Below are 27,255 nucleotides of genomic sequence, written 5' to 3' on the forward strand. Positions count from 1 at the left end.
CCCCATCCCGTTAAAAAAGAAAAAAAGATTGGATTCTTGTTTCCAAGTCCATTTTGTGGGAGATTTCTCTCATCTTCCTACCTTCCCACCCTTTCTCAAAGTACCTACAGTGATGTCTATGGTGACATGAACTTTTTACTCAAAGAAAGCAACAAGTGTTTTTGCTTGAAATGCATCAAAAATTGCAGTGTTTTTACTTCACCATCGATTGCCTCCAAAAAAAAAAGTTATAGGCAAAATAAATCAGTGCCCAGACAGGATTGTCTTTCAGCATTTTCTGTCTTTAATTGTCACCTAAACTGTTGTGTTTATGTTCACACACACACACACAAACACACACAAAATTCATTTTCTTTTAGTTGTGCGTTCTACTCTCCTTGGCTCCTGTGAACAAGCATTGCTTCCGCCCAGTTTGGTATGTGGGTCAGAAGGCACTGTTTCTCACCAGGGTGCTGCTGTTTCCTTTTCCGACTTGAGTAGATTACAGATTATACTGGAACATGCCTGAGAAAAGGTCATAAAGGAGGGTGAAAGTCCTGGAACTGCAGCTGGGAAGCTTGACATTCTCATCTAGGAGAGGGGAGAAGAGAGAGGTGGAGAGAGAGACACACACACTCCCATCCCAACCAAAATTAACCTACCTGCAGGAAATTCTCGTTTATACAGGGTATTTTTTTATTAAATAATTGAGAGTTTGGTTGAAAAAGCTTTAATGTTAGATTGGATGGCAAGCAAGAACTAAGCAGTGTTTTTAACTTTTCAGAGCCCAGATTTCCAGTGACTATTTCAAAACAAGCTACCATTGTATTCTTGGACAGAGTCAAGAAGTCAGAGCTTTTCAACTACAGAATTAACTTAGTTAAACTCCTTGGTATATTTTAGATTTTTATCCCTGTCAATTCCACAGCAGGATATTAAAAACAGACCAAAAGCTTTGCTCTTCTGTAGAAGACAAAAGTTTACCAAAAAAAAAAAAAAAAAGAAAAAAAAATTGCCCAGGAGAACTCATCTTCTAGTTTTTATTTTTGAAACATACTTTATAGGGAATAGAACATCTACATGATGTCTTAGAATAGGTAAAGTGTTGCAAAGAGGGCAAAAATAAAGGAGATATTTGGGACTAGGGTTGTTTCGTAGAATTGTCTTCTGAGGAGTGCCAGAGAGTCACATTGACCTTGGCCTTCATTGTGGCTCAGTAATCCGATTTCAAAATGCGAGAGTTCAAAATAGGAGACCAAAGACACTAGGTGAGGAGCTTATATCCTAGAACCATAGTGGGTCTTGTAGATAAGTGTATGGAGAGGTGATGAGAACAGAATTTAATATAGTCGTAGGAGTCTAGAGTACTGAGTTGTAGGAAGATGTCTATTGTAAACCTTCAGAAAAGTGGAGTGCCTAAAGTGGATAAGGTCTGTGTTGGTGATAAGAATAAGTGAAATGATATGTGGATCTCCTAGTAACACTGCTCTTTCATAGGGCACCATTGCTTAGTGTCCTTTAGCTCTTTTTGCAAATGAAGTTTTGCCATTTCTATACTTGTTTACCTCATATCTCTAATGACAACAAAAGCACAGTGCTCTTTTTATCCTCCAAATGTTTCACTTGACCCACTTTATTCCATTGTAGGTCTTAGTTTCTCGTACCTTCTATTCCTGAAGAATCTTTCTTTGTCCTCCATTAACAATAACTTTTAGAAACCTGTAACAAAAATTTCTCTCTCCCTGGCATGACACTCCTTTAAGGTACTTTCTGATCTACAACTATTATCATATGATTCCTTAATGATTTTTTAACTGATTTTATGTCCTTTTGTTCACAGTATGGTAAGATATGGAAATTTTTTAAAGGTAGAAAGGATGCATATACATTCATTCTTTATTTCCCCTCTTCTTGTTTGCATTTCAGAAGAAAGACAACTATACATATGTACACACAGATACACTGATAGTAACTTTAATATTTAACATAATCTGAAATGTTCAACAATTTCAGTTTTGCTAGCTTTAGAGAGTTCTTGGAGTTGGCAGTTTGCCACATTCACATGTTCTCACATCACTGCATTCAGAAGCTAAGAATACCAACCTGGCAGCTTCTGCACAGAGGGTAAAGATAAAACAGAAAGGAGTCTAACTTTGCAGCTACATTACCTGGGAGTTGCTGCTGATGTCTTTTCCACAAATGTCCAAGTTTGTCAAAGCCCAGTAAATCTTAGAAAGTTTATTTTCCTTGTAGCATCTGTGTTTTATAATGGGTCTTTTAATTTGTTTTTACTTTGTCTGCAGGGATTTCTTTTGTCCGGAGTTTTCAGACTCTGTCTTTTTTTTTTTTCCTGTGGAAGTGAGTCTGTTAATGATGACTGGTTTGGGAATATGCCTCTCTGCAAAGCTGACCTGACAAGCTGTTCCTCCAGCGCGGCAACAAAGCCCATTGTTATTTTCTCTGTTCACTTTTATCCTCAACTTAATCCATTTTTCCTCTGTGTTTTTATAGTATAAAATGTCTGGGAAAACATAATATAGGACAAAGCTTAAGTAAGGTGGCATTTTGAAGTTAGCAAAACTTTTAGTAAACAGATCACACCATGTCATTCTCATATATGCAGACAGTGGAACTATGTGTTAGTATGGAGATGGAGAGTTTGTGTCCCCCAAAGTACAACGTGCCTATAGATATCCTTTATCCAAAAGATAACAGAAAAAAAAAGAGCACAACAAGTTGTTTTCATAATTCCTTTTTTTTTTTTTTTTTTAATTGCAAACTTTTAGAAGATAAACACAGAAAGTCAGTGGTTGAATCCCAAAGTGAATGGTTCTGGTTTAATGGCTTTGTATTATAACATTAAAAACAATAATAGCAGTAAACAAAAAACTGAAAACAGAACAAAACAAGACATCATAGCTTTAACATCAAGGGATGTTTTAAAAATTCTGATTTTTAAATAATTTTATGTCCCCAAATAGAATTCCTGCTTTAACTTATTGAGAAACCATTTTATTGGAACTTGGAATTTCTTCCCCCCAAGAGAACTCTGTCTATCGTGGGGACTGGTAAACCTCTAAAGGATCAAAGCTCTAGTGGATTTGGATAAAGACCCAAAAGCCTGAGGCTTATGCAAGTTTATCTATATAGAGTAAGCCCAAAAAACTGGGATGAGAGTCTTAGATGAGCTTATTTTCTCATGAGATTTTTGGGACTTCCTCTGTCTGCTTGTGCCAGAAATACTGTGAGAATATTCATTCCCATGGCATTTGTCACTTACAGGTCTCCTCTTAGCTGGAATTTGAAAGTATAATGGTGTGTGAAATATTTTATGTATCTCAAGACTTCATGCAGTCCACTACCAAAACTGCACTTAAATAACCTCTGTTCTTTTTCACTGTACTCGTGCAATAAAGGAAAAAATAGAAGAGTATAGTAAAGAAGGGTTAGTGAAGGTGATACCTTGTAACTCTCTTCATAGATCTCAGAAATATTATTTGTATCTTATGTATTTCTGAGAGGTGGAGCAAAGTAAAAGAATAACGATAGACTTCATCCAGGTCCAAGGCCGACACTGCAGGTTTCTTCCTGCGGAACTTGTTTATACTAAGAGGCTTGAGATTTAATGAAGAATTCTGGCTTGAAAATTTAGGCTTGATATAACCACATGGAAATGTCTAAAGATCTATTTTTAAAGTTATCAAGTCTAACCTCCTAGTCCAGTGAACATGAGACTGAGCAGAATAGTGAAAGCTGCAGACTCCAGTCATCTGGCAACCTTCTGAAGTACTGAGTCCCCTCCAGAATTATTTTTTCTATAGATCATAGGGCCATATTTTTCTCTATGTCCTGGATATGGAAATAAATACATTTCCTTCATTCGGCAAACATTTATTGAGCTATTTGCTATTGATGACTTGTAAGACACTATCCTCAGGAGTCCAGGCATCTTGGTGGAGTCTTCAGTATTGTGAAGGATAAATCTGGAGGTTTGTTAGATTCTAGCTGCATTTTCAAAGAAAATCCAAGACAGAATAAATAGTGTAAAATCATTTATAACCAAAGATTTTAACAATAGGTCCTGGAATAAAGGATTGTTAGGCTGTTTTGTGTAGTTATTTCATTTGTTTCTTTAATGTGTATTATTTATATGTCTGTGTCAGCTATTGAGATTTCTTGTCTAAGCTAGCTCTTTGATTTTACTAACTTCTGATGTTATTTATACATCTCTCCTCCCTTATTTTCTACTAGAAAAGCAAAATAAGAAGATAGAGATTCTCTCCTTTATGCTCAAAATTTGTATACTTTTTCTCCCTTTTTAAGTTGTCCTTTAAAACAGTAATAAAAGTGACTCCTTCCTTTTTGTTCCTGAGTCATTTTTCAGATGTATTTATTAGCATTGTTTTCTCCCATTTTTCACTTTTTGTTAATATGTCTTTCCGTACCATTATATTATGAACTCTTTGAAAGTCCCTTGGACTTACTTCTTCAGAATCTAGAACAGGGCCTGATACCAATAAGCCTCCAAAAGTGTGAAGTGACAGAGCGAAGGTTGAATGAAACTTTTGCTTGGCGCATTATGTCATCGTTGTTAATGTCTTCTTTTCAGTGTCAGTCTTTAAATCTTTGTTTTCTGTCTGTTACCTTGATTTTTATCCTATCAGCAGTCCCTTTGCTTATTCCTTAAACTCTGACTTTTCCACCTCACTACTGAAACTACGCTATTGAAGACTATTAGAGTTAGTAGCTTTTTCTCTGAGTTTTGTCTTCTTAGATCTTGGCCTTACTGACCATTTTATTAATATACCCATTGTTTCATTAAAGCTGTGTTTATAAGTTGCTAGCCATATCCATTAATATGTAAGACAGATACCACCCCTGTGAACATGAACATGAATGTAAAACCTATACAACTTATTTTACCCTCTCAGATGTGCTGGTTTCAAATGGACTCTGCAGCATAAACACAGGTTGAGAAGGATAGATCTACAGTTCTTTGTTTGCTATCCTGAGGTTGTCCTTTATCCTGGTGAGAGAGTGAAACATTTTAAGTCGTGCCTAGCTAAACCACAGATTTGGAACTTCTTAATGAATCACTTCATTTTCCTAGACCACTCCTTTTATCTGTCAAATTCAATGACTTCAACATCTATACTGTTCCCTTTCTGAAGAACTTAACCTAAGTTCCTACTCCTCTGGCTCGGTTGAGAGGTCCTCCTAAAACTGAAGTATTTTATCTGCGATCGTTAGAGATTCCTCACTACTCCTCCCATAATGGCATCCCTTTAGACCACGCTTCCCTCATACTATCCTTGATGCCCAGAATATTCCTTCTCTCTTACCCTTATCCATATTTTGTCCGATTTTCAAAGTCTAGATCATATCCCATTTGCCCTTTTCCTTTAGCCCTTTTCCAAATAAAGGTGTTCCCACGTCTCCTTATCTTTAGTTCTAGGCAATTAGCACTTAATGATTCCTGTTGGTGCCTGTTAGACTGTAAGCTTCACGGTAACAAGGAAAACAGTCCCTTACAGTGTTATCTTAGGCTAAGGCACTCAACAAATATTTGTTTACTAGTTGTGAAATATATATGATATACCTTAATTTTCACCAGCTTGTGACATAAAGTTGCAGTCCGATTTCAAATTCAAATTAATATTAGCATAGTTGTCTAATAGTAATTTTATAATTATCTACATCTATTTTGGCCTTGAGAGTGTGATAATAAATTACTTTGAATGGCTTGACTATAAAGCAGTTATTCTCATATTCTTCCACAAATATGGTATTTTAATGTGATTTCCCTCTTCATATTTTCTACAAGATTCTATGTTGTAGCCTAAATCATCTTGTATGTATTGTGAATTCTGTCTTTTGTTATTCCTGCAACAGGTATAGATGGCTTCTGTTAACTTTAATGTGTATTCTGAATTGGAAATTGAGGAGATAGAGAACGATTTATTTTATTTGCGTGAATTTCTTATCTTTCCCTGTATTTTACAAAAGAGACATTTATCAGAGTTTAACTTGATAATTCTATAGAGTAATATAAAAAGATAGATTTGTGTCCAAGGAAGAAGTAACGTTTGGTTAAACCATTATCCTAATTCTGAAGCCACCGTCATCTTGTTATGATTTTTTAGAAAGGCACTTTTGACTTTTTACTACCTCTCAGGCTACCATTAGATTCTGTGTGGTAGTTCTCCCTCTATCCTGAATCCATGCTATTTTTAAAGCAGATGTCTTTTAGGATGTGTTTCAGAAATAAGATATTAATTAGGACTTTTGGGGGGGATTCTTTTGTTGTGTGCATAAATTTGTCAACTTAATTCGAATTAGTAAAAACAATTATATGTGTGTTTACTGTGGTTATCATTTTTTAAATGCCTTATCTATTGCTAACCACATAAATGGAGTTGATAATTTTTATCAACAGTCAAGAACAGTGATATAAAACGAACATTAGATCAATAAGAAGTTTTTTGCATGAAAGAGTTGTTGGCTTACAGGCACTGGCTTACTCCGTAACACAGAAAATGAGGTAATTTTTATACTTTCTCTATAAACCATCAATTAATAAGACTCACTAGAAAACTACAGTAATTGAGAAAATGTGGTATTACTGAAAGGCTACATAGATCAATGGAGCACATAGATCAATCCAGAAATAGACCCACACGTATATGGTCAGTTGGTTTTTGACAAACATGGAAAGGCAATTAAAGGAGAAAGGATAATCTTCTTAGCAAATGGTGATGGAACAATTACACATCTATGTTTTAAAAAAAAGAACACAATGAACCTCAACTCTCACTACATACACAAAAATGAGCGAAAAATAAATCAAAGTTTGCTTTTCCTCTGTCAAATCAACATTGCACTGAAAGTTCTAGGTAGGTCAGTGAGGCAAAAAAAAAAAAAAAAAAAGTCATCTAGACTGGAAAGAAAGAAGTAAAACTATCTCTTTTTTGAGGATGATGTAATTATGTGTGTGGAAAATCCTCAGGAATCCAGAAGAAATTACTAGAACTAAGAAATGAGTTCAGTCAGCAAAGTTGTAGGATACAAGATCAGTATACAAAAGTTACCTATATTTCTGTACATTAGCAATGAATAATCTGAAACATGAAATTAAGAAAACAATTCCATTTTCAAATTGCATGAAAAAGAATGAAATAATTAGTAGTAAGTTAACCAAAGAAGTATAAAACTTGTACCCTGAAAACTACAGAGCAACATTGAAAGAAATTTGAGAATACCTAGGTAAATGGAAAGGCATCCTAAGTTCTTGGATTAAAAGACATATTATTGTTAAAATGGCAGTATTCCCCAAATTGATCTCCAGATTAAATGTAATCCCTATGAAAAGCCCAGCTGGCTTTTGTTTAGAAATTGACAAGGTATGGGGGAACTAGCAGATTGTGTTGGATGTGAGGACCTAAGCAGGGCAACAAACCACCTTAACTGTCTTTAGAAAGATAAGGAATTCAGCCCTAATTCCCAAAGACTGAAATATGTTAATAATTAAGTCACACTTGGTATTACCAGAATACTTCTTTTTTGTTTGTTTGTTTAGAGACAGGGTCTCTGTATGCCACCTGGGCTTGGAGTGCAGGGGTGCTGTCATATTTCACTGTAACCTTGAATTTCTGGGACTCAAGTAATCCTCTTGCCTCAGTCTTGAGCAGCTAGGATGACAGGCGTGTACCACAATACTCAGCTAATTTTTGATATTTTTTGTAGAGATGGGATCTCACTATGTTGCCCAGGCTGGCCTCAAACTCCTGGCCTCCTGCCTTGGCCTCCCAAAGTGCTGGGATTGCAGGCATGAGCCATCCAGCTCTCCAAGAATAGTTTGGTTTCTTCTCATCCACATAATTGTAATTCTCTTGGCATCAATTCTACCTTTGATGCCTTTCTTTTTTTTTTCTTTCTTTTTTTTTTCTTTTGAGACGGAGTCTCGCTGTGCTGACCAGGCTGGAGTGCAGTGGCGCGATCTCCACTCACTGCAAGCTCTGCCTCCCGGGTTCACACCATTCTCCTGCCTCAGCCTCCTGAGTAGCTGGGACTACAGGCACCCGCCACTGTGCCCGGCTAAGTTTTGTATTTTTAGTAGAGACGGGGTTTCACCATGTTAACCAGGATGGTCTTGATCTCCTGACCTCGTGATCTGCCCGTCTCGGCCTCCCAAAGTGCTGGGATTACAGATGTGAGCCACCGCACCCAGCCCCTTTGATGCCTTTCTTAAATGATTACTGGAGTCAGTGAAAACCCTATCAGAGTTAGGAAACTTCCCTCGGTGATGCTTTTCTTTATTTTTCTCTTTGTAGGAAAACTGAACAGCCAAGACTCCTATAACAATTTTACCAACAACAACCCTGGCAACCCTCGACTCTCTCCTCTCCCCAGCTTGATGGTAGTGATGCCTCTTGCACAAATCAAGCAGCCAATGACATTGGGGACCATCACCAAACGAACAGGGTAAGGCTTCAGGCTTGGTGCTTTCTTAACAGCTGTTTTATAGGGTTGAATGAATAAAAATAAAACATACTTTTTCTTTGTGTGGTTTTTATTATGTTCTTCATTTCCAGCTCAAATGAGACTTAATGGCATCAGATTAAGTACAAAGCATAAAACTTGCACAAACATACTTGCACACAACCATGTATACACACATCCATCGAGAAAACAAAGCAGTGACAAGCTGTGAAAACTAGTATTGACTAATCAAAAACAGATCCATCTACTTTGTCTTACCCTTACTGCCTTGTGGCTTTGCCTGCAAGTACAGTTTCATTTTCCTGGCTCTTTCGGGATTTGAAATGACTCCCAAATTTTGACAGATACAAATACGGAGAGAACCTTAGATGACAACCGTCTTTTTAATGCTTTGAAAAAAATCATCTCTATTGAGATATAATTTACATATAATAATCTGTCGTTAGTGTTAGGACAATGTGATGTTATTGGTAGTTTTCAAAGCCAGTGCACTAAGATTTTGGCTTTATTAAGATTGGACATTAACTTCCTTAAAGACTTTTGATGACTCACTTGATTTATTTGTGCTTATTTTAGCAATTTGCTACTCCTTAGGAATATAAGATTATCACTTCATTAGGTTCTTGAAAATAAACTGCTAGGTCTAAGACATTATTAGATATTCAATTGTATGTTAACACTGGAAATCCATTTTATATCAGAAAATGTGTATGTTTATAGGCAAATTACTTGTTTTCCATAGTGAGCAATGCTAAAGTTTAACCTAATTTGAAATGGAACAATGTTTTTACATTTCTGTATTAAAGTAGTCAGGCAAAAACCCTGTCTGGCCTCAAACAGTCCTCAAGTTCTTTCCAATGAAAGGAATATATTAAATTATTTGGCTGCTATGTCAATATATCTTAATTTTGTTGTGTTCAGTATTAATGTGTTTACAGAGGTCACTTTTGTGAGAAGAAATACTCAGTAGTCTCAGGGATAAGGCCTTTGAGCTCCAGGTATCACCATAACATAGAAACTGACCCTGTAGCTAGGTGGAGTGGTGTTTGTGTATAGGGAGATCCTGTTGCTGCATGCAGACATAAAATTGAGTCTGTGGCATTTGCTGTATTTTTTAGCAAAACTTCATCCCAAATCAGACATGTTAAGGCACCAATAATTTGGCCTGTATATCTTTTTAATTTTTTTCAACTTTTTAACTTCTTGGGTCCAGCAAAAGTATAATCTTAAGTTGGATTTCAACTTTCTCTTCCTCTGTTAGTTTATTTTAAAATAAGTTAAGAATAATGGCTGTGAATAGTGAAGAGGTTATGTCCTTTATATTGACAATTAGGTTATTTTTTCATTGTATATTACATTCCTGTGATGTAGAATAAAAAATGGGACTAAATCTGGAATCATAACTTTAAAGTTTCTTTTTTACTTACTGAAGTTAGTCAGTACATAACTGTATCATCTTGATTCACTCCAGCATTGTACAGTTCTCCAAAGTACTTACAGATTTTAGCCTGTCTTTCCTGAATCTAAGTGATACCATCCTCAAAATTGTTTCTCTGTATATTAATTTTATATTCAGAGTGAGGGAAATTTAAGAAGGTTCGAAAGGCTCCTGGAGTCATAAAAGCATATTCTGGTGCTTTGTTTCTGGTGTGTGTTTATTTAATTTTAACATAAGAGCTGTCCTGTTTTATAATGCAAAGAATTAGCTCTCTTTTTCTAATGAGCTTCTCCAAATATATCTCTGAAATAGTAACTGAAGTTTAGTGCATAAAATGATATGATGTTAGAATTTAATTCATAATATTTATGGAGAGGGATAGGAAGTGAGTCTACTTTTTTAAGTAGTATTTGAAATTTTCCATAAGAAGATAAAATCTCTTGCTGTCTTTCTCTCTGTCTCCCTCTTACTACTGCATTTCTCTCTACACTAAGATGAATAGAAATTGTTAGTCATTTGGTGTCCTCCTGTGTTACCACACATTATGAATTTAGATAAAATTCTTATGTTTTCTTTTCTTATAAAAGTTTGCTCTCTGTTCTCAGATTTTTGGAGCATTCTGTTGTATTATGAACAATTTAATTATTTATAAGGGAAGTGTTATCAATTTGAGTTATTTTATAATGCTTTGAAACAAATGTTAGTTAAGATACTTGTATCATATTATTTACTAGGCTTTATATCTCAATTCATACCATTTCATTTCTGCCATGGTTTCAAATTCTTTTTAGCATGCCTTGTATTGAAGTGTTCAGAGAGAATAATTGATACTTGTCACACAATGAGTACTAGGTTTTAATTTATTTGTGACATAGTTTCAGACTTACAGAAATGTTCCAAGACTATCCAAAGGAATTCTTGTATACTCAAATTCCCCAATTTTTTTTTTTTTTTTTTGACATAGTCTTGCTCTGTCTCCCAGGCTGGAATGCAGTAGTGTGATCTCGGCTCACTGCAACCTCCTCTGCTTCCCTGGTTCAAGCAATTCCCCTGCTTCAGCCTCCCTAGTAGCTGGGATTACAGGTGTGCACCACCACACCCAGCTCATTTTTGTATTTTTAGTACAGACGGGGTTTTGCCATGTTGGCCAGGCTGGTCTTGAATTCCTGACCTCAAGTGATCCACCTGCCTTGGCTTCCCAAAGTGCTAGTTTTACAGGCATGAGCCACCACGCCCGGCCCCAAATGTTAATAGATCAACTTATTTGCTTTATCATTCATATTCTCTCCCTCTGCCTGAATGTACACTAACATGTCATTCACGTTCTCTCCCTCTGCCTGTGTATACACTAACATGTTACGTTTTTCCTAATTGTCTTACAATAAGTTGCAGACTTAGTATACCCTTATCCCTACATACTTCAATGTGTAATTTCTAAAGGCATGGACATTCTCTTATATAACTGTAGTACATTTATCAGAAGAAGTGATCTTGAACGTATTTGATTAGTGTTTTTAATTCCACATAATTGTCTACAATGAATTTTCTACTTGTAGCGTAGCTTTAGTGTACTACAAATTACCCAACCTACTATTCCTTTTTTCTCTCGCCATCTACCATTTTTTATCCCTTCCTATTAATATAGAGTGCAGTAACTGATAAGACTTTGATGATAGTGGTCAATCATAACTTATACTTGACTGTTGCTAGATGACAAAATTCAATATCCTTAAGCCAGAGGTCCCCAACCCCTGGGCCACAGACTGGTACCAGTCCCTGGCCTGTTAGGAACTGAGCCGCACAGCATGGGGTGAACAGCAGGTGAGTGAGCATCACCGCCTGAGCTCTGCCTCCTGTCAGATCAGTGGCAGCTTTAGATTCTCATAAGAGTGCAAACCCTATTGTTGTGAACTACACATGCAAGGAACGTAGGCTGCACGCTCCTTATGAGAATCTAATGCCTCATGATCTGAGGTGACACTTCCATGAAACCTGTTCCTGGTGTCACAAAGGTTGGGGAACGCTCCTTAAGCCACTCTCTGAAGAGTTTGTTGATTATACTTGGAAACTACTATTGACTTTTCTGATCATTCTTTTACTATAAGTTATCCAAACATTTAATCATAAAGTTTTCAGAATATAATATATGATTTTATTATCTTAAAATTTAACATTTTCACTAAAATACATGTATTTTGCCTTGTTAAAAGTAATATTTGATTTGTGAGAACCAAATATATTCTGTGAATTTTCATTTTTGCCACATGCTGAGTTTTGAAGCAGATCTCAGACAATATTTCATCCCATTAGCTTTTATCGTATTAGATTTTAAAGGCTATATTTATTTTATTAAATTTTTTTTTACTATGACAAATTCTTAAGACTGGAGTTAGCTAATTTCCATTAATTATTGACATTAAATTTTATTGTATTTGCTGAGAAATCTGATGGCTCCATTAACGTCACCAGGGTGATGAGCACATGAGAGTTTTCATTTTCCGTGTCTCTTTTTATTCTGTAAATTCTCATTTCCTCAAGCTTTGATTTTATAAAATTCTTTTCCCAGTATTTTTAAAATAAAATCAACAAGAAGTATGTGACATGGCTTATGTAGAAAGAGAACCCAGAGTGACCCACTTATAGACAGGTAAATTATATTCTGTTTTCAATATACCTGATAATGTAGTTGGTAAAATTATGTACTTAGGTTAGATAAGTTTCCACTTGGTCTATGTCCGAGGTATTTTGCACATAGTCATAAAATAACCATAAAGTGTTATATTTCTAAAGTAGAGATTTCTAAAGATTTCTAGGATCTAGTAATTAAATATCCAAATTGAGATAGAAGCCTCAACTTAAACCTTAAGGGGACAAATCGTGTGTTTACCATATTCAACATCTGCTTTCTTATGTTTGCAAATACATATGCCTAAAAGCCTGTGCAGTGTCAGGGACCATCTGTCTCACTGCAAGACGTACATGAAGCCAGTAGAGCTACAAATAGCAGAAGACAGATGTATTTACACCTTCTTGTTCAGTACCTTGAAGCAGCACTTGGAGGTAATAAGGCCTGTTTTGGCAACAGCTGCTGCTTAACTCTGTGACAGTATACATTGATGGAGGTAAAAGAAGTGTTGGAAATTATTTGGCTCCAATAATCACCCATTCAAACAGACTCTGTTTTCTTTCAGTTTAAGACTGGAGGTTTAAAAAGACCAGGTTATCACATCCATCATGTTCTTATCATATATAAGTAAGAATAGTTCTCCTAATCTTTTACAAGTGAAATTAGGTGCTAAGAGGTTGCTCCATATCTTGGATGTTAGGTTTTTGTAGTAGGGATTTATTAGCAGCATTTCATAGATGTTTGGCATTATCAAGTGAGTGATCAAGTTTTAAAAAATATTTTCTATGTAACAATTCACAAAAAAAGTTCATCAATGAGCTTACTTTTATCTGCTTAGATCTAAAATTATTTATATATACAAATTATTTTATGGACACAGGCAAAGAACAGTAAATTTCAAAAGAAAGTCATGATAGGTAGTTCTATGGGAATAAAAAATATTAAAATTGAAAATGAAGTTACTTCCTTGCTCGTAGTAGGTAGACCACTTTTTGTGAAGTAAACATGGGATGATTTGCTCTCTTGTAGGTTTCCTTTTCCTTAAATGGAAGTAGCTCCTAATTTCTTTCCCCCTCCCCATCTTTATATTTACTCATTTCTTTTCTTTTCTTTTCTTTTTTTTTTTTTTTTGAGACAGAGTCTTGCTCTGTCAGCCAGGCTGGAGTGCAGTGGTGTGTGATCTCTGCCCACTGCAACCTCTGCCTCCTGGGCTCAAGTGATTCTCTTGCCTCAGCCTCCCAAGTAGCTGGGACTACAGGTGGGTGTGCACCACCATGCCTGGCTAATTTTTGTATTTTTTGTGGAGATTGGGTTTCTCTATGTTGCCCAAACTGGTCTTGAACTCCTGGTCTCAAGTGATCCAACTGCCTCACCCTTCCAAAGTGCTGGGATTATAGGCATGAACCACCACGCCCGGCTATGATTATTCATTTCTTTGTGACGATTTAGGCGGTTATTAGGAACCTTGAGATGCACCCTGTAGAAGTAGGTTAAGTAATGTAGTGGAAAAAATATTGAATTAGGAGTCTGAGGCCCTGGCTTCTTCTCATCTGGGTTCTACCACCTATTTGCTAGTGTGTCCTAGGTAAATTTCTTCACCTGAAAAAAAAGTTTATATATATGGATTATAATCTTTTATTCTTATCATGTATGAGTTTCTACCAGTTCTTCGATCCCATTTCTGAGTCTCAGGACTGTTGAGTAGCTGTAAGCCAGTGCTGATGAGCACAGGCCCCACTTAGAAAGCATAGATGCTTTTAAATGATATTAAATGGAAGCATTAAATAGCATTTAATCAGACACATCCAGTTGATATTTGTAGACCAAATCTACCATCAGACTTGGCTATGCAAGTAAATGATATTGGCATATACTAGGCCTTGCAGAAGTTCTATTCCTTATTTTAATTCAATTAGGTACACCTTGGCTTATTTACAGTTTGGCCTGAGCCCTAAACTTTATAGACAAAGTTTGGAGAATTAAATTGGAAATATTTGGAGAAAGACCCACCAGATAGAGATATAATAGCTTGGGTAATTCCCCACCTCATGTCTCTGCCTTATGTAACTACCAATTCTTCATAACTAAGCAATGTATGTTCGGTTCCAGATATTAAATAATGGACCACGTATTTTCATTGGAATATATATGGATGTGACTACATATGCAGTATATTTAACATAGTTTGAGTTCCAATTTTTCTGCTAAATCAGTGGAGTACTTAAACCACACTATAGTTCATTGCGTGTTATCATAAATCTGGGAATGTTTTTTGGATGATGTCTACTATATACTATATATGTGTGTGTGTGTATCTCTCTCTCTCTCTCTCTCTTTTTTTTTTTTTTTGATATGGAGTTTCCTTGCTCTGTAGCCCAGGCTGGAAAGCAGTAGCATGATCTCAGCTCACTGCAAGCTCCACCTCCCAGGTTCACGCCATTCTCCTGCCTCAGCCTCCCAAGTAGCTGGGACTATAGGCACCCGCCACCATGCCCGACTAATTTTTTTGTATTTTTAGTAGAGATGGGGTTTCACCATGTTAGCCAGGATGGTCTCAATCTCTTGACCTCGTGATACACCTGCCTCAGCCTCCCAAAGTGTTGGGATTACAGGCGTGAGCCACCGTACCCGGCCTATACATAGTTTTAAAAGTCAGCAGGCATAAATTTCTACAGAAGTTTGACATTATTTATGTTGTGTTAATCTCTTTTTTTGCCACATATAACAGAATTTTAACATTATCAATGTTTTTTTTTCCTAATCCTATGAAAAGTCACCCAGGCTCAAGTGTAGTAGTGTGATTGTAGTTTGCTGTATCTTCAAACTCCTGGGCTCAAGTGATCATCCTGCTTCAACCTCCTGAGTAGCTGGCACTACAGGCAAATGTCACCGCACCCGGCTAATTTTTTTAAATGTTTTGTAGAGATGAGGTCTTGCTATATTGCCCAGGCTAGTCTTGAACTCCTACCCTCAATCAGTCCTGTCTTAGCCTCCCAAAGTGCTGGAATTATAGGCATGAGCTACCCTGCTCAGCCTGCTAATGAAAATCTTCTAAATCTTGAGTTTATCATTTAAAATTGGGTATCATGTGTGTCTCAAATTAGACACTTGTCTGTTTTAGCTTCGGTTTCCCCTGCAGATCAATAGTTGACTACCAATAATACCATAGGTCTCTTTGGTAGGGAGCAATTAAAATTAATGAAAAATTCAAAGTAGAACTTAAAAATGATATTAGGAATAATTTACTGAGATGCACGTGGGAAATGCGAGTTTACTTCAGTTGTTGTTTTAACAGAAGGCACACAGAATTTAGAAGTCATTAGCGTCCCTAGAATTTATTTTTAGAGAAATATGGCTCTGTTTCAATATTTGACAATGTTGTATAGCTTTTTCTCTGCTTCATCTCTGTTTATTACTTTTAATATTTATATAGGCTTATTCTGATGTCTGTTCTGTGGCAGTGCCTGAATTGTCTTAGGACATGATTAATTGAACTTGAACAGATTATAGGGGATTGGAGGATTTCAAATCAAATCTAGTTTTACTTTTTTCTCGTATTAAAAAAATTATTCATATTTGCCTTGTTTTCAGCTAGTAAGATTGAAGACTTTGTGGTACCATGTGGCATTCAACAAAATGAGTCAGTTGAATGACTTACATGGTGTTATGGTATATTATAAAACATAATTCTTTCCTATCTTCTGGGAGTCTCCTGAAGAAACCCTTTGAGAACTAATGGCTAGGTCATTTCACGGTGGCCTATACATAAGTCTATAATATTTCTGGATTTTTAGTCTCTTTACCACATTTTCCTGAGATTTAAAAATCAGAATTCAGCTCAGAAGGGGTATAATTATGACAAATTGAGTAGGTTTTATATGGCAGAATTGTTAAGCCTGCTAAAATTTAGTGGTGATTGGAAAACACCAATTATTCAGATTTGAATATAGTAATTTGGGTTGCCTGTGTTAATACAGAGAATATTTCATTCAGTATACACTCCCACTCATATTATCTTTTTTCTTTCCACCCTCATCTCGCTTTAATACAATACTACAGCTGTGAACTTTTGGGAGGGGAGAGGGAAGTCATAGGTGAAGACAGCTGGATCATGGATTTGTACTTCGTGACTTTATATTTTCATTCCTTTGTTGCTGAGGAAAGATGAAGCAGGCACATTTCAAAAGAACAGCTGACACTACCCTTACAAAGATAGTAATTACATCAGTCACTATAATTCTTTGGAGTTTGTGGATCTTCTTTTACGTGTATATGGCAGAAGTCTAGCTTGTAGGACTAGGCCAGAGGTGGGTGAGTATAGATTTTATACATGCCAAGTGTGCATGCTAAACCAGGTTCTCACCTTGTCTCTCCAGCCCCCTTTCTCCATGAGTTCTGTTAGCCAGTGAATCCTAGTTTGATTGAAGTAGGACAACTTTAAACTAATACAAGTGGGTCAAATTGTGAATAGTGAACCTTATTGTCTTCAAACTTAACAATGATGTTATTTATTTAGTACAGGCCTGCAAACTACAGTGTCTGGAGTTTTACGGTGCATTTTAGGGTCATGGGACAAGGAAGTCACTGGAGAAATCTTGTTGGCAACATGTTACTGCCTGGAAAGGAAAATCTAGAGTTTTTTTTGTTTTGTTTTGTTTTTTTTAAGTTTCTGTATTTTTCTTTGGCTAACATATATTTCCTTTTTACATAAAAGGAAACCTAAACCTGGAAGAAAGGTATTTACTGACGCTACAGGTAGGGAATATCAGATGGTCTTTTGAGTATTTAGACACTTGAAGTTTTTGTTTCATTTTTGCTTGTTTGGTTTTTGCAATCAATGGAGAAACCTTTTAAGTAATAAGGACTAAGGTAAACTTCTAAATTCTTTATGATAAATCAGTATGCTGATGTCCTGGATGAGATGGGAGACTACCCTGAGTAGGTACCATGTACACTAAAGAGCAACGGAAGCCTGGATGTTCCAGCTTACAGTCACTTTTGTCAGAATCGTTTGGACAATTTGGTTATTTCAGGCGTCTTTCCTAATTAGGTAAAATTAAGAGAAGTTGTATACTGTGTGACAACAAAAACCTTTCGTGTTAGAGGTATTTGTAGGCATATAGGAATAGCTTGAACCATTCCTTTTCCTGTCGTTTCAGAACGGGCTCACTGTTCAGTTGAGAGATTGTACTCTTCAAGTAGTTTTAGTTATTTAAATCTGTGTTTGTCAAACTGCAAGCTGAGCTCTAGTAACATTTTGGTTTGGAGGTAATTAGTCATGAAATCATATAAGAAGATTATGGCCAACATTTTTTTTTTCTTTAATGAAGTAGAATAGAATAAAATGCAATTCTGCCACTGGTTCTGCGGACCAGCAGCATTACTGTTACCTAGGAGCTTATTGGAAATACAGAATCTCAGATCCCAGCCAGATGCACTGTGTTAGAATATGCATTTATCTGCATTGTAACATAATCCCAACATTAATGTTTATAAAACACTGAAATAAAAAATAGTAATGTTTATTACAAATAATGCATTCATTAAATTATTTATTAAGTAATAGTGTTTATTACAAATAACACACTCATTAAATTATTGCTTCAGTCTTGTTTATGTGTACTCATGCACATACCAGCTTATATCTTAAAATGTATTTCTATGGGTTCACAGTCAAAAAAGTTTAAAATCTAGTATTTTAAATGTGGATGCTGCCATCGTATTGCTGGATATGTTCTTATTACTAACTGAGAGAGAGCTATCCTTGCTTGGCACTAGCATCATCTCTAAAATTTTGTTTTATGTTTTATCTGTCCCATTTTTCCTTCTACCTCAGTTTCTTCTGTCTGTATTCCTTTCTTTGTATACAGTGCGCTTCAAGCCTCAAAATTGTACTCACTGTCGTGAAAACATTTTTCTCAAGTTTTGCTTTCTGGTCAAATATACTCAGTTTACTGGGAAAAAGTTAAGGCTAATCAGCAGGATTTTTTTTTTTTTTTTAAATTCTAGAACCAATTTTGAAGAAGGAAATACCCACATTTTACCAATGCACTTTTCTCCTCCATTTGTTATGGCTTCCAAATGTCAAATGTTACAGTGCCATTTGGTTTGGATGCCATTAAATCACTCAGTTTTCTTTATGTGCAGATATGCATGGCATATCTTAAATGCTGGGAACAGAATTTTGAGAATAAATATGTATAACATTGAAGTCTTACTTTATATCCCAGTTATATTTAAAACACGTGATTGTAGCTTTAGTTTACTGTGTACTAACCTAACCTAGTGCAGACCAGGTAAAGGAAGCTAACCTCTTATACCACTATTAAGAGACATCCTAATTTCCTGGATTATGATCAAAAATAGAGAAAAATTATACTAGTTGTACTTAGTGTTTTTTCCTTTGACCAACAATATACAATTCAACACATAATAAATAAGCAACTTGCAAAATATGTGCCTCTTTCTGTGGTTCTGGGACTGGAACCAGTGAAAAGTGGACAATGTCATGTCAAATTTTTTATCTAGTCTTTTTTAGCTAATTTTAACCATTTTGTGTCACACAGCCACACATTGGTTGCTATTGATCTCACTCTTCTCCATCTGGTTATCCCATTTAACTTATGCTTTGTTTTAAAGGGCTTCAGCAGTGAATTTTATTTTATTTTGACTTAGAAATACTACAGGGGTACTCCAGAAAAGGGGGAGAAATAGAAAATTTTGAATCCCTAACTCTGAAAATTAAGGGCGTTGTTACTACACATCATTTTGTTCATTGGTTATATCAGACAGTATGTACAGCAGAATTGTAAATGATTACTAATTTTTTAGTTATTTTTATCCATACTCTATAACAGTATGATATACATGTATTTGCTAATGTTAAATGAGTTTTTCTCTAATTTTTTTGCATTTTTCCCCCTTTTCCATGAAGGCCTTATCTCTTTGGAGCGGGGTGTTTTTCCATAAAAGCTCCATGGTGAGTTCCAGTTCAGTCCCGCATGCCTCATTCATTTGCTGTACTCTCAAAAAGTAATTTGTTTTGTAGTTTTATTTCCAGTTGCATGGCCTGATCACAGATAGATGCACCAAGTTACTGAATAATTTGTAGACGGAACATGAATGTTGATATTTAAGCTTTAGAAAAGTGGTTTTCTTGGTTTCACTTCATTCTTTAAAAAGTAATAAAAAAAAAAAAAAACAGTTGAATTGTTTTTAAATAGAAGAATTCTCTCATAATGCTCATAAATATTACAAGACAAGGCTAATACCCAAGTTTAAAGCTTTGAGTATTATGGCGTTAGAAGTTCCCTACATATCATGCATAGCATTTGAGGACATGACTTACTTTGAAATATAAATATATTTAAGGTATACCAAAAGTGCCTTATAAAGTTTTTGTTGCATTTTGTTTTGTGTTTTTGAATAGTTTAGGTATTTAAGAAGCTACGTAATGACAAAATATATATTTTACATAAAACCTCGTAAATAATTTATTATTTTGAATTATTAGCCCATACTCATCGTAGCTTAATTATTTAATAAATTATTTCATACCAATGCATAGAATACAGCTTTATCAGTCTTAGACAGGAAGGTCATAGAAAAGAATTAGAATATGTTTAATACTTTCATGTAAAGATGGGAAGTAGAATGTGTTAAGAATGGTATAAATTGTTTAATGGTTAAGAGTCAGACCGCGTGGGTCTTAGATCCCAATTCACACACTTACTAGCTATATGATTTAAGGGGAATTTTCTAAAACCTTTCTATTTTTTATTTCCTTATGTATTAAATGTACCTACGTAATGGACTCTCTATGAGTGTTAAATAAACTGATACATATCTCAGTATGTGTTAGTATGTAACAGTGCCTGGCACCTCACATAGTAAATGTGCGGTAAATATTAGCTGCTACCACTGTTTCTTTTCCAGTTTCAGGGAAAAATACCATGTTTCAAAAGAAGCTTCTTTAAATTAGATTATGTTTTTCACTTTTAAGGATATGTTAACCAGTGTGAAGTTTTGAGAAATGTAAGCTATATTAATTTTATTAATTTAGTCAGAATACTGAAAAGAGTTCTGCACATAATATGTGTAGTTCTCATAACTGTTGACTGGGGATTGTTCATACTGTTCTATTACACTAGAAAAAACATTCATTGTTGATATATTCCTATTTATTTGTAATATTGAAAGCAAAATTCAGATTCAAAAATTCACACTGAAATTATTTATCCTAAATTCCTATGTTAAAAAAAGTATTGTTTTATATTATTTTATATAGTCATCCAAACTCAACTATCCAATATTTTTTTCTCTTGGACAGAAAATAGCTTAAATAGTTCTTTAAGGTTAATTATTATTTGACACAAACTTATTTCAATGTTTATATGCCATAGGAAGATCGGAAAATTTTGTTATCACTTAAGAATAGGTGACATAAAACAAATCAACATAAAATTTTCCTCCTTGAAAACTATAATTAGGCACAGTTTTCAAAACTATTCTAAACAAATTCAGGATATATATGAATATAAATCTCATGAAAGTCAATCTTTATTCATTTTGTTAACCAGATGTCTTCTAAAAACAAATAAGATACACAGATCTTACTTATGAGCCTTCCAGTGATCAGTGAATTTTAAATGCCACATTCAACATATGACAGAATTTCTTTGTAGAGTAAACTTAGAATTAAATTCCATTTTAGGATAAATTCTTCTAAGTACAAAGCAAGGAGTTTTAGTATGTTAATAAAGATTGAAGTTTTGCATAGAAGTAAAAGATGGAATAACAACTGTTGTATGTTAAGTAAGTAAAGCTCATTCCTCCAACAGCTTGTGTGCTCCTCACATTTAAGCAAAAGCACTTGTCAACCAGAAATGATTTGAGGTTGAAACAAGATTAAAAGAGCCAGATTAAAGAAAGGGATATATGAAATATAGTAGACTTTTAAATCATTGCCTGTCTTTTAGAAGACTGCTTTGTGGTTTGTTTGATGCCATCGTTAGCTCACAAGAAACTCATTTTTAGTCACTTATACTAGACTAAAAGGTCCTTCTTTAAAATGTTACTTTCTCAGTGGTGCATGTTTTTTCCATTAAGATCTTAATGAAACCTCAAATTAAGGCAGCAAATGAATATAAATTTGACAACTTCTTCCATGTTGTTTATAAGAGCTCCTTTGTTTTAATAGTTTTTGCTATTTTTCCATGTTATTTAGCATTCAATCTGAGAATGTTTTTATTTACTGTTCTGAAATAAAACATTATGCTAAATATATATGTTTTTAGTATATCCAGTTATAGGGTAATATAGGTATTTTGGATGAAAAATGAGATTTTTAAATGAAATGTAAATTTTCTACAAACTTTTTATTAGTTTCAAGTTGCAATGTTAACACTTAGCTAAGAATTTGCTTTTGGTATATCCCAATTTCTGCCAGTTCTTTATTCTCCATTAAACAGGTTTAGTCCTTTACATTCATGTACTTTCAGATGAGTCAGTTATAAAATAAAGTTGTTCCCTTTGGTAATAACATAAGCTTGTTCAAAAGTAAACTATGCGTCTTCAACATTTTAGTCACTTTGGACTTCCCTGGTATTATGTGTCGTCTAGGTTAGTTTAACTAGGATATTTGAGTTTGGATGACTATATAAAATAATCATCCAAACTCAAATATCCTAGTACAAAAGAATTACACATGTAACATACTTTTTTTAACATAGGAATTTAAGATAAATAATTCCAGTGTGAATTTTTGAATCTGAATTTTGCTTTCAATATTACAAATAAATAGGAATGTATCAAGCTCCGAATCTGCATGCAGTATTTAAGCTACTGTTATTTTTGAATTGCTTATCAAAAAATATACATGACAGGTAGACAATGGGTAGTCCATATGAGTATATTTCTTCCTCCTAAAATGTCTTCATATTTTATAGGGGTAAATTTTAAAGAATTACAATTTTCATATTATTTTATAAAGTTTTAACTAGCATTTTCTAAGAGTTTTGTTCAAGATATAAACAGTTCATGTAAAACTAATCTTGTTCTCTTAATTATTTTAAAATTTTATGATTTTATTTTTTGAAAGGTACAATTTGTATGGAGAGGAGAATTTATTCTTACCTGCCACATTTACACAAATCTGCTAGACCTTTAAGAAAAATTTATGAAAGAATAGAATAATTTTAGACAGATTATTAATATCTTTAGTTCTTTGAAATAAAATGCTTCCAGTTTTCCCATTTAGGTCTTATTTTAGAAACTAAGATTGAGAATGAGAGAAAACTTCTAAAAGAATATAAAGAATATTTTTTCTTCTTTTATAGAAAGCTGTTGTACCACTTGTAATACTTAGATCAATATTGGGTCTTACATTTAAACTGAAACATTGGCTATTCTTTTATGTTTTAAAAATGAAAAGAAACGGTGCTTCCGTCTCATGTTAGCTCCTTCCATGCTTGTGTCCTTCTACACAAGGCACTGGAGCACATTGCTGCTTATCATGCTGTCCACAGATACTTCACATCTGTCCTATTCAGATGGAGATCATTGTCCTGTAGTTTTTAAGCAGATATCGTTAGAATTTTGTACTCTTTTTTTTTTTTCTCTTTGCAGTTGAATGTGGAGAAAAAATAGGCCAGAGAAATTCAATATGTTGACCTGGCTGGATTACGTATAAAGCCCAAGGGAAGAAAAATGGGGAACTTCAGTAGCCTTTGCAAATATTTTTGAAGTCCTAGTAATGTTAATAACCCTACAACTTCTTCTGATTGCAGTGAAAATGATTCTCGTTCTATGGTTAGACAGTTAAGCGTTTCCTCACAAGAAATGACAAAGAATTAAACCCCTGATTTTTAATTTAGCATCTTATTTGTTGATTTGGTTATTTGGTTTTTTTTGTTTGCTTGTGTGTTTGTTTTTCTTTTGATTACATTGATTCGTATCAGGCTTAGTAAATATGATGTTTTATGATTGTCATTTTTTCTGAGATGCGGAAAGTTGGATTCATTCCATTTTTCTTTTATTTTTTGCTCAGAAGTTAAGTCAAATTTTTAAAAATTATTGAACATGGGGTTATGTATGAAAAGCTAAGGATAGTTAAAGGAGCATGAATTATCAGTAGAAAGGAGTCCATCAGGAGTATGTCTTGTTGTCATGTATAACCATTTTTAAAAAATGGATGAGTCCACATAATCAATACAGTTAAACTTTTGGGCACCAATATAAATTTAAATATTTTTATATAATTTTATTATTAACTTAATAAATAATTAAATAAATGAGAGAAGGCATCCAGACACCCAGAGAAATTCTTTCTAAACTTGCAAATGTTCTGTAATGAGATTTTTTAAAGACCCCTTTTGGAGGAGAAAGGGAGATGTTGAGAATAAGACAGAAAAAAAGTTAGCATTGGAGTTCTTTCCTATGAGGATTGGGTCACCTATCTGTAAATTTACATAATATACAAAGCTAGCACTTTTCTAATACATTCACATATGTATCATTTTTCAATGTTTTATCTTTCCATCAACAAAAGGTTATTTTGTGATAGAAATATTCTAGGTCATTGTGGAAAAGTTCATACGTGGTATGTCACTGGCATATTGCTAGAAAAGCCCTTCTACTTCTGCCAAGCTTTCTTGGACTTTTAAAAACTTAGGATGAAGGGCAGATTGAACCCAAGTTAAAATTTCTAGCTTTGAATGTATCCCATAGAAGATATTTTATTCATAATGCTCTTTTTATTAGATTATTTCTCCTTTTTATTCCTCTGCAAATCTTAAAGACACGCACATATTTTTATGCTTTTATTTTGCTGAAATACCACGATCATTCCAGATTATAGATTGATGATAGAAATAACTTGATATGAATGTGTTTACCCAATATGCTTCATACCCAACACACAACACTATGTTATGTAGCAGATAGCAAGTTATTTTCAGGGTGAAAACTCCTTTGATGCCTTAATAAACACAGACTTTTACTAATGGAATTTAAGGCCCTATGAGAGGAAAAAAGAAATGATGAAATATAAGAATAAAAATGATAATTCTTTACTGAAATTAAGCATAGTTTTACTGTAAAATACTTATTCTCTGTAGGAGATACTGAGCTTATGTAAAAATAACACTGTGTTGATGCTTTTTACTTGTGTGTTCCAAAACAGAATTGTATGTAACTTATAGATGTATAAGAGATTTTAGCTTTTGACATGAGCTGATTAGACTGTAAGCTAGTAAACATACAAAGAATATTGTTTGTATGTCAAGAAACTAAATTGATGTCCTCTCTCTTTTTTTTTTTTGAGACGGAGTCTCGCTCTGTCGCCCAGACTGGAGTGCAGTGGCGCGATCTCGGCTCACTGCACGCTCCGCCTCCTGGGTTCACGCCATTCTCCTGCCTCAGCCTCCCGAGTAGCTGGGACTACAGGCGCCTGCCACCATGCCCGGCTAATTTTTTTTTTTTCTGTATTTTTAGTAAAGACGGGGTTTCACTGTGTTAGCCAGGATGGTCTCAATCTCCTGACCTTGTGATCCTCCTGCCTCGGCCTCCCAAAGTGCTGGAATTACAGGCATGAGCCACTGTGCCCAGCCTATTTTTCTACTGTTTATTATCATGTTAGAAAGTTTGCCATCTGGCCTGGAAGCAACTACTTTTAAGTCTGTTTAGGATGCATACTTCAGAGGGACCATATTTTCTCTTAAGAAGAGGCATGCTCACTTGTTACCACATGATTTAAAAACAACAACAATGACATCCAGTAATTTGCAAAGAGCTTTGAGTTTGTCCATTGAAGCTTGTTGGTACATTGTAGTAGCTTTGTTCTCTGATGGTGATTCTAGTAAAAGCACATAGTCGCACAATTGCAGACTGCTTTCAAAAAAATTCTACAATACTTTTCTCTCTCCCATTCCCCTAGCGCCATTCTCCCAAAACTCCTAAGGGTTAAAAAATAACCAGTGGTACCTCTAAGATACCAGTTAGAGGAATTTGTCAGTTCAATGATAGTAGTTTAGTGATGGAAATAAAAACTTTGAAAGAAACCTTATATTCTCAGGTAATGCAACAGAGAGCATCATAACCAGAAAGAACAATTCTGATGTCCGTGACCCAGATATCACGGGAGGGTGCATATTTGTTCAGGTATAGGGCAGAGGAGAGTCTTCCTTTCTGGAGGCAGCTTATTGTAGTTGTGACAGATGCAAGTATGAAGAGGTGAAACAGTTTATAGAGCCAGATTCATTTCCCCACAGAAACTTTTTATTTAAAAACGATGTCTTTATTCCCTGTCACTGGAAGTCTCACTGTGACTGGTTGACATTTTAGGCGTGGATGTTTTTTGTTGCAGGAATAATGAGAAGTGTTTTAAGAAATATTAATGGTAGAAGAGGTTTCTTTCATATATAGTAATATGCATTTCTATGGATTTTGTTCAAAGTGGGGAGACAAAGGGACCAATCATATTTGCCTCTGATCCACACTTAGCCTTCCTTAGAGGAAGATGTTAAAACAAGTCTCAGGAAATAAGATGTCTGAGAGACTATTTAAAATGTCATAGGAACTGGGAAACTGAGATTACCAAAGCAAAGTCTGATTTTTTTTGAAGATTAGGTTAGGACTGAGGGCCATATAGAAGAGTTAGTATTTGCTGAGTACTGTGATATAGGAAAGTATATTTGCCCTGGGAACTTTGCCTGCTTTGTCTAATATAGTGGTTCTCAGAGTTGAGCATGCATCAGAATCATCTGGAGGATTTGCTTCAAAACACAGATTGTTGGGCTCCATTCCCAGAGTTTCTGATTTAGTAGGTCTGGGATGGGGTCTATGAGTATTTGCTTGCACTCCTAAGAAGTCCTCAGGTGGTACTATGAGCTGGGGACAGTGCTTTGAGACAATATAATCATTAAAATAATCCTATGAAGTAGGCATTACTATTTCTATTTTACATATTAGTAGTCTGAGCTCTGAGAGGTTAAATAACCAAAAGTCACACAGCTCAGAGGTGACAGCACTGGGATTCAACTACATGTTTCTTCCTGACTCCAAAACCATCTCTTTCCATCCCACCATACTTTAGTAAAGGATGAAGGGGAATCAAAAATTGAGCAAAATAAAGTGGAAGCAATGTTTGCTGTTGGAGGCTGACTAGCAGAGGGGAACATCAGAGCTCTAGTTTTTATTGTCTCCTACCTGGGCTGTCATCTTGAGCAGTGCACAATGAGGCTACTGGTTTATGAATTAGAGAAAATAATTTATCAAAGGTGGTTGGCAAAATTGCTTTGGGAAGCCCTTCATAAACCAAAAGAGAACAGAAATAAGGGACTGAAAAGATGTGAGGTCAATAGTAGAAGCTGAGTATGAAAACTTATTTGTGGAAGCAGAGGAGAGCAACTTCTTTTTAATGGCAGTGACAGGAAGTAATGGCAGTTACGAAATGTGTCCTCAGACATATGAGCAACAGAAAAAACTGAGGTTTGAGAAGCTACTGATATATAACTCCACCTTGGTCTTTTTCACTGACAAAAATAGACACATCATTTTCACAAATCCAAGAAGAAAAAGAGACAACAGGAAGATCAGTGAATCTAATTGCGTTAGATGATTAGGTATTCTCCCCTTACACTGTCTAACTCTCTATAGCATTGTGGCTGAGAGAGCATTTTCAAGGCTTCATTCTATATCACCTCATTTTCATCCA

At 35.0% G+C, this 27,255-nt stretch overlaps 1 protein-coding gene across 5 annotated transcripts in view; it reads left to right on the plus strand.

The window, feature by feature from the left end:
* Positions 1 to 27,255, plus strand: part of BCAS3 (BCAS3 microtubule associated cell migration factor) — a 710,433-nt gene that overhangs the window by 318,213 nt on the left and 364,965 nt on the right. For 3 of the 5 annotated variants that reach the window (XM_008011209.3, XM_037993644.2, XM_008011214.3), the window contains exons 16-17: positions 8,310 to 8,460; positions 19,477 to 19,521. In XM_008011209.3, the coding sequence (XP_008009400.2) occupies positions 8,310 to 8,460; positions 19,477 to 19,521 (196 nt within the window). The remainder of the gene's footprint in view (positions 1 to 8,309; positions 8,461 to 19,476; positions 19,522 to 27,255) is intronic. The other 2 variants (XM_037993643.2, XM_008011216.3) reach the window with 1 other exon arrangement.

This window comes from Chlorocebus sabaeus, chromosome 16, assembly GCF_047675955.1.
Source record: "Chlorocebus sabaeus isolate Y175 chromosome 16, mChlSab1.0.hap1, whole genome shotgun sequence".
Lineage (NCBI taxonomy): Eukaryota > Metazoa > Chordata > Mammalia > Primates > Cercopithecidae > Chlorocebus > Chlorocebus sabaeus.